This window comes from Gastrolobium bilobum, unplaced genomic scaffold, assembly GCF_033153095.1.
Source record: "Gastrolobium bilobum isolate Gb01-03AN ecotype WA unplaced genomic scaffold, APGP_CSIRO_Gbil_v1 utg7295, whole genome shotgun sequence".
NCBI classification, from domain to species: Eukaryota; Viridiplantae; Streptophyta; class Magnoliopsida; order Fabales; family Fabaceae; genus Gastrolobium; species Gastrolobium bilobum.
Genome location: NW_026898317.1, coordinates 415,008 through 423,645, shown reverse-complemented (window position 1 = coordinate 423,645; position 8,638 = coordinate 415,008). Strand labels below are relative to the sequence as shown.

Here is an 8,638-nt window from a genome sequence, read left to right as displayed (position 1 = left end):
GATTGTAGAAACATTTTAATATGATGTGAGAACTGAGAAGAAAAGTGAGGAAAAATAGGAAGAGAAAAAAAACAAGCAACTTGTAAAGTCAATTTTGTTTTACTCAGATGCAAATAGGCTTGTAAAAAATAATACAATGCCCAATTACCACATAAAACGAGTACAAATGGACTTGTAAAAAGAAAAACATAACGAATTCTATTGCCAAATCCCTCATAAAACTGTAAAAAATCCCTCATAAAACTCTAAAAATGTTCTGGGCAAATTGAGATAGAACTTTCAGGCAGAAGAATTTTAGCAGGTGGAAGCACTGCAACAGCTCCTCTCCCAGGATCAGAGTACTTTCTGCACACAGCCTTATGCTTTCCATTCCCAACAGTGGAGTGAAAGTTCACCAATAGTTTAGCACAGTCCCTGTTTGGAACCAACAAAACCAAATATTATCCAACAATTGAATAATGGTAATAATGAATAACAATACTAAAGGATATTAGGAGGATATTTACATAAGTTCTTCTTCTGAGTAACCAGTGTGCAGCTTAAGTGTCTCATTCCAAATGGGGCTCTTGTTCAGAGTGCATCTTGCTGCAAAGACTGCTGAGGCAGCAACCATTGATGGGCAGTACTTAACTAAGGTAGCATAATGCATCACCCCCAACTCAGAGAGAAAATGAGCCATGTTTTCCAACTGGAAACAACAGTGCATAAACAAAATGAATTTCAGACAAGACATCAAAATGAGAATGAATCAAAAGGATTTGAATAAAAAAGGTCACTCTTACCGTGTGATCAGGATTTGATGCCTTGATAAAACGAACAAGGAAAACAAAAGGGGTAGGCACAGTCAAAGTCCATTCCAGCTTGCCAAGTATGATTTTCTCCATAGCCAGTACCTGTTCATGAGAGTAAGCTCTGTCTGAAAGGCAGACAAAGTCATTAACCTGCAAAAAAAGTGATTGTTATCTCAGTTTTATCTTGTTGACATTAAAGAGGCCAAACACTGATGATAGTGAAACATGCATCAAACCTCAGGGGGCCAGATTTCTTCATACTTGGCTGCCATCAGCATAGCACTGACACCAACCAATTGCAATTCCCTCTTTGGCACAGCCTTAACTGATAGGAACCGATCGATTATATTGATGGTAAGATAAAGGGTTTCAAGTGAAAGGTCAAACTTGGAGTGCACATCCATCAGCCAATCAAGCAGTATTTCTCTCATCCTTTTATTTAACTCCGGTTGGTGCTGTGTGTTCATATAGTCGAGGTGACGGCTCTCGTTCTTCATGCACACAATCACAGTAACATAATTAGAACACCATTACATTACATGCAACAAAAAGAACAGAAAAAAAAAATTAAAAAATTGAAAGAGTGACATCAAGGGAATCAATCATGTTTGATACCTCAACTTCCTTATAGAAGGTGTAGATGTCTTCAACATACTCGACTGCAGCAAGTTCATTGTCAGCATCACTAGCATCAATGTCTTCAATCTCCACCTTCGGTTTGTTTGTCAAACCGCAAGCTGCCTGAGACAAAACATATCAAGAACTTGTCAAGACACAAACAAAAGAGGCAGACAACATATAACATGGTTTAGACACACAGAAAGAAAGGGGGGGGGGGGTCTAATAATGTTTTTTATTTAGCTTTTTATCTCAACCTTGCTTCGAGCAGTGAGCACAGAAGTAAAAGCTTGTGATTTCTTCTTGGAGTTGGGATCTCCTTCCTTTTTCTTGGTCACAGACTTGTCTTTCTGGACCTTTTTTTCTGAGCTTATTTCAATGACTTCCTCAGGCTTTGGTTTTGCAGTGACTTTCTTCTGAGCCGGTTTTGGGGCTACTCTTTTAGCCATTGCAACAACTCCATCAGCAACCGCAGGAGGAGGAGGTCCAGCTACATTAGCACAAGCCTGCTTCTGCAATTTCAATAAATAAATAAATAAATAAAACAGAAAAACAATCAGAACCTGTTATGAAATTAAATTAAAAAATCAAACAAAGGAAGATATGGAACAAGCAATACTGAGAGTAATTTACCCTGTTATTCTCAGCAACTGCTGCATCTTGTGCATTTGCAAGTAGTTGGGCACGGAAACTCCTAAAAGAATCATATACAATATCAGATAAATAGGGAGAGTGAGAGAGAGAGAAGAGAGAGAGAAAGAGAGTACCTTGTGATGGGGCGATTGGGCTTGTCCTCAAGTCCTCTCACAGTGACCAAATTTCCAATATCGCCAAGTGCTTTTCGGTTCCTTCCATCTGCTGCAACGTTCTTCTTATGTTGCTTTCCTCCTCCAACGTTAGCCTCACCTATGTCATTGCAAAAACACCCCCCATTAAGAAAAAGGTTATAGCTTTCGATCTGAACACAGATTCACATACACCATGCTAAGGTTAATCCAAAAAAAAAAAAACAAAGAAGGCCCTTATTGCTAGTGGATCCTGATAAAGATTGGGGACCGGACCCGGAAAAATCCAAACTTGTCTTTGATTTTGAAAATACATGTAAAATCCCAGACAAGATATTCAATTTTGCATCTTAGTATCCATTTCCATTGTTTTTATTCAGTAATTAGATAGACATAAAAAATGGAAAAAGAAACCAACCCAGAAACTATGCTTCCCTCCCCAAATTCCAATGAATCAAACCAGAAAGATTCAAAAGAACAGACATAACTAAGTAAGAAAGAATAAAGAAAGAAACATCACATCACACTACAACAAGCCTTTACAATGATTCAAAATGACAATACCTCCTCTGGCATGTTGTGGAACGATGGGTCTTGAAGCCATTTCGAACTATTTCTGTGTCTTGAAAGTATAATGCTTCTTTTCTTCTTCTTCTTCTTGGCTCTCTTTCTCACTCTCACTCACTCTCTCTTTCTCTCTCTGTCTGCGTAGAATGGATGAATGAGAATGAAATGAGATGGGGGCAGTGAAAATCCCCTTCTCTTTTGAAGCTGAAGGAAGCGACGCTTCTCCCCCTTAACGGTCGATTTTTTTTTTCTTCTTAGCCGTTGGATCTTTTTACATTAATCTGACGCCTGAGCGTGGCTCTGGAGAATATTGTAGCCGTTGGAGATTCAAAATACTTGTTTTATTATAATATTATATAATATGTCTACATATATGTAATTATTTTTTTATAATATACAATAACTAATCAATTTATAATATAGAATTATTATTAATTTAATAAAAATTATTCATATTATTATTATTTTTCATATTATATATATTACACACAACAAAATACAACAATAAAAATGAAAATTCGAATTAAAAAAAGCAGAAATATATGGATTTTGAAAAGAAAAAAAAAGTTATGTTTTGCATTTTTTTAGAAGGAATTTTCTTAAAATTCATTAATTCAAAATTATTTTTCATTTGGATGCATAGAATGTTCAAAATCAAAGACAAGTTTCGATTTTTTTAGTTATTAATGTCTTATGATGTTTATTTACAGTTAAATATATTTTTTATGTCCATTACGATTAAATTTATTTACAATTTCAATTAATTTTTCAGTAAAAACTTATGATGTTTTGGACTTTCTGATTCTTATAATAGCCCATCTTAATTAATTAGTAAATCAAGTGTGATTAATTAATTAAGCATGTAGTAGTGAGGAAAATTAAGTATAAGTCTTAATTAAGTGAGATGGGGTCAATTCTGAGTTAAAAAGTGTACAAAGTGAAAATTAAGGGGTATAAATGGGTACACGCAAAAGTGCCCAAAATATAAAAATAAAAATGAAAATATTCCTAAAATAATATTCCAGACTTTTGGGTAAAGTTTGGTAATTAATGGAGTTGAATAGATAGATGAACCAATACCCACTTGATTCCACTTAACCTATGTTAAGTCATAAAACACAAAAAGGAACCCATTTCCCACCCCTTGCCCGTCGAACAGCCAGAGAAAGGAAGGGAGAAGAAGAAGAAGAGAGGGAGAGGGAGAGAGAACCCTAGAGTGAGCAAATCTTAACCGATTGGAGTGATTCAAAAGTCTAAACCACCTAGAATCTTCCCCTTTTTCATAATCCTAGCTTGGTTTTGAGTGGGAGTCCTTGTGGAGAGAGATATTGGCCCCCAAAGATTCGCCCCTTTTGAGAAGTGTGGGGTTTTGGGAGTTTCTACCTCCATGGAAGCTTGAGGAACGCTCATTCCTCTATTGTGTGATCATTGGTGGTAAGTTTCCACTCTCTTTCACATGATTCTTGGGGATTTGCATGAGTTTAGGGTTTATGAATAGTGAATTGGGGTTTTTATGAAATGTGATTAAATTAGCTATGTTCTAGGAAGAATGGAGCTTAGTGTATGTTATGAAAGATGCTAAGAATGGCATTTAATCGGTGAAAATGAGTTTAGATAGTTATATGACTATACTTTGAAAATTGCAAGATTAAATGCTTGATGAGTATTCTCGCAATGTTGAGTTATGGTGTGGTTGATTGGTTATTGATTGTGCCTATATGGTGGTTAGGATTGAGGCAATCGGACCAACCGTGATAGACCAACCATTGGAGCAAGGAATGGAGTTGGATTAGCTCCTTGAACTAGGTAAGTTCATACCTTGTGGTTGATGAGTTGTATAAGTAGTTGATAGTAATGAAGTATTATTGGTGCAATGTGTTGAATTGCATTACACCTTGATGTAGGTGTGTGCTGTGTAAACCATAGCTTGAAACCAAAGTTGATTGATTGTGGAACCTGATGGTGGGAACAAAGGTTGACTAAAGCTTGAGGTAAGCCTTCGGACCTTGGGTGTAATTCTCTTTATTGTTCCACCAAGCCCTGTAAGGGTAGTGGTTGTTGATAGTGCATATAAATGCAATGAAATAGTGTAATTCTTTGTTATACGTATGTGTATGCATTTGGTGTGGCATAGGATGGTGTTTCCCTATGTTGGTATGTTGCATGACGATGCATAAATCATACTTGGTAGTTAGCTGGCCAGTAGGACTATTTGCATCTGAGTTTCCTTAGGACAGCTTGAGAGCTCGAGGGATTTCTCCTTGAGATGTTATTGCACTTTGCATAGATATGTATTTACTGCATTATTATTGTTATTGCTATTACACTGATATGGAACTGTGGGGTGGAGAGATGCTCCAAGGACCCCTGATTTACTGGATATATTCGTATATCTCACCCCGTGTTGTGGGGACCCCCTTTCAGGTAAGGATGCTGCAGGAGCCACCAGTGGCAAGTGGCCATACTTGGACTAGTAGTGATGCATGAGGATCCTGTATTTTGATATTATACATGTTGTTTTGTAGCTCACATATATAGGATTGTAATTAATAAACAATTGATAGATGTATGTTCTGTTTATTTGGAATGGACTTAGCCTATGCTCATGCCTTTGGTTATCTCTTTGTTGATGGGAGCCAAGGGAGTGATCATAGTGTTTTGTAAGCTAAGTTCCATGAATTGTAATGAACATGATTTGTAATTGATGATTACTTTAAGTTCAATATATGTATGCTCATTAAGTATTGGATTGTTGAACTGGAAACTAAATTAGGTACCTAGTGCTAAATTGGGAAATGTTGAGAAAACAAAGACATCCTGTCCGGTTGACCAATTTTCATACCCAATGTGATGGAATTGGACTTTGATGCCTGTATGGAAGTTGTAGACATTTCTCTTAGCTTTCCATAGAGACCAAAATGGTGTAATTTGAGTGAGTATAGCTCAAGTTATGAGTGAAAAACCATAGGTAGGTTAAATGACCTTGTTTTGGGTCTCCCAGCCCTGTGGATGGCGCCTGGGGCGCCAGATTCACGCTTGGGGCGCCAAATTACAGAACCAGACAGTAGCATCCATGCTGAGGGTGCCACTCCCACGCTGGCGGCGCCAACTTTCTGTTTTCCCACGCTCTGGGCGTGGATCCCACGCTACGGGCACGGGGTTCTGGAGATTTTGCACCCCTTTTCTTAGAAAATGCCTAACTTTGGCTACGGTGCTCCGATTTGAGCGCGGTTTAAACCTACGCGTAGCTAATGAAAAATCCTATAACATAGTAGAAGATTGGAATCATAAAAGAAGTGTAGAATTAATTTGATAATTAAAGAGATGAAGACATTCAACGACGTATTGTCTAATATACATGGAATATAATATTAAGTTTAGTCCCATTATTTCGCAAAACAAATATGGTTATGATCACACACTTGGTTATATTAAATTCGGCACGTTTTAAAAGTAAAAATTTATCCGAAATTTAATTGAACCATGTGATTGTAACTGCGTTTAATGTCGTACGCAATGATAACAATCCGGTTCTAGAACGGGGTGTTACAATTCTTTTTTCATAATATTAAAAAAAAATCAACATTTAAGAATTTTGATTGATATTAATTTTTTTATGCACAAATGTTCATTAATTATTAGGTGAAGAAATAGAATTGTGTGCAAAGCCATCAAGAAAAGCAATCTCACAAATTAAAAAATAAAAATCAAAGTTAAAGAGTAATATTCAATTTGAAGGAAAAAAATAAATTAAAATTATTAAAAAATTATTTTAGTATTTATTGAAAATAATTATCTAACTTTATCTAATAATCAAAATTATTATAGGGATAGCAATTGGTGTAAATGGTCCATATTGGTCGACATTTGATACACTAATACATTTAACATAAACAGGACATAAATAGTGATTTGTATCAAAACATTTGACATAAATATCATCTAATTATTTTGCATATTGACACAATACTATATACTTATAATGTTAATTGACATAATAGGACATGAATAAATTATATCCTTATTTTGTTTGATCAATAACAGTTGCTGAATTACTATCATGAATGGTTACCACTCGTTTTTATAGCAGCCAACAGTAGTCAGTAAATATTCTATAATCTGGTATTTGTAATCAAGTACTATTACTTAGGGAGTAATATTTAATATAAAGAAATAAATAAATTAAAATTATTATGAAATATTTTTTTAATTTTAATTATAGGAAATAACCATAAAATTTTATTTAATAATCAAATTTATGGTAATATGAGTTGAGCCCGACGGATCAACCCGTCAAAATGGGACGGGTTGGGTTAAGGTTTTCAAACCACCAACCCACTTTCAACCCGCCCCGCCTAAAAGTAGGTCAAAACGGGTTCAACCCGCTGCGGGGCGGGTTGACTCGCCGGTTATAATTTTTTTTTTACAATTAGGTAGTATTTCATTTGTCATTAAATTTTTGTGATATCTAATTTTTTTTTTATCTTAGTACTTCCTAGAAAAATAAAGAATAATAATTTTATTTATGACAAATTTTATCTATATATGGAGACAAATGAGTTCCTAAAGAATGTTTAACAAATATTAGTATACATTTAAGATTGAGACTGAAAAAAATTAAGAGAAATGTGAAATAAAATAAAATAATATTAGAAAAATTTATAAAATATAATTTATTTTTGAATTTTTTTTTTTTAATTGGCCAGTTGGTGGGTTGACCTGCCAACCCACCATAAAACAGTGAATTCATTTTTCTAGCCCATATTTAATGGCGGGTCAATCCGTCTCGTTTTTGGCCGATTGGTGGCGGGTGGAGACCAACTCAAATTGCCACCCCTTTCCACTCATACTTATTGCTCTTTCTTAATGGTAAAAATTAGTCTTCAAGCGATTGGTCAATAGTAAGCACTGGGTTACTATCACTTGAATGGTTAAAACCTATATTTTAGTAATAAGTAATAGTCCGTGAATTGTCAATAATACAATATTTGTTGTTAATGACTCCTAATTTTTTATTGATTAATAATGTCCACTGAATACCTATCACGCTGGTTGTGGTGGTGTTATCCATTGCACTGGTAAGAGGATTGCTGGATTTTCCAAAAACTTGTTCCCACCATGTTAAGTGTCATTCATGTTTTCTGAAAACTAATGTTAAGTGTCAGCTAACTCTAATCATTCACGTTACTTATGGGCAAAGAATAATCAATTACATAACTTCATTTTATATTCTATCCGCAAGGAAGAACCAATCATCATTCCTTTTTATAATGGTGGGGCTAAGATTCCATTTGAGAACTAAAAAATTTTAAAATACTTGATGCGACTTAGCTAAAGCTCTTTACAAAAGTAATAGCTTTAATCCACATGCACGTCACACTCTTTCCTTGTCCTTTATTTTAGCATGCTAAAACAAGTTATCCCAAAAAAAAAAAAAAAAGTATGCTAAAAACATAATATGTTTTACTCTTAATCTCTTAGTGTAGCTAATTAAGTATCTTTCCTTCGTATCAAGCTTGATCCAACAAATTAAACCACGAGTTTGTAAAATATCATCCGTGGATGACAATGGAGAGATTCCCATTCTTTATATAATAAGCTTACATTTGGAACTAGTTGATCAAGGATTTGTATCACTCACAATAATTATCGGAAAATTAGTGCATAAACCTAACACATCTAAATTGAGTATATTAGACCGATATTTTTTTGATATATGTTGTTTATTATGTTATAGCTAAGCATTAAATATTATGATAGTTTTTTTTTTTGAAAATATTCCAATCGGTTCATCACTCCGTGACTAGTCCGATTCGGGGCTGGTCCAAGATTAAGGCTTTAAACCTCTTCCAAAGGTGGTACTGGAGAGGATCGAAC

General features: G+C 34.9%; 1 protein-coding gene across 1 annotated transcript; it reads right to left on the bottom strand.

Annotated features, from left to right (window-relative positions):
- Positions 1-245: 245 nt before the first annotated feature.
- On the bottom strand, positions 246-2,798 carry LOC133314847 (G2/mitotic-specific cyclin S13-7-like). Its single transcript, XM_061516373.1, has 9 exons — positions 2,759-2,798; positions 2,177-2,315; positions 2,043-2,103; positions 1,667-1,921; positions 1,407-1,532; positions 1,028-1,282; positions 783-941; positions 507-688; positions 246-414 (listed from the first exon to the last, which is right to left on the bottom strand). The coding sequence occupies exons 1-9, from the start codon at positions 2,796-2,798 to the stop codon at positions 246-248; spliced, it is 1,386 nt and encodes a 461-aa protein (XP_061372357.1).
- Positions 2,799-8,638: the final 5,840 nt, after the last annotated feature.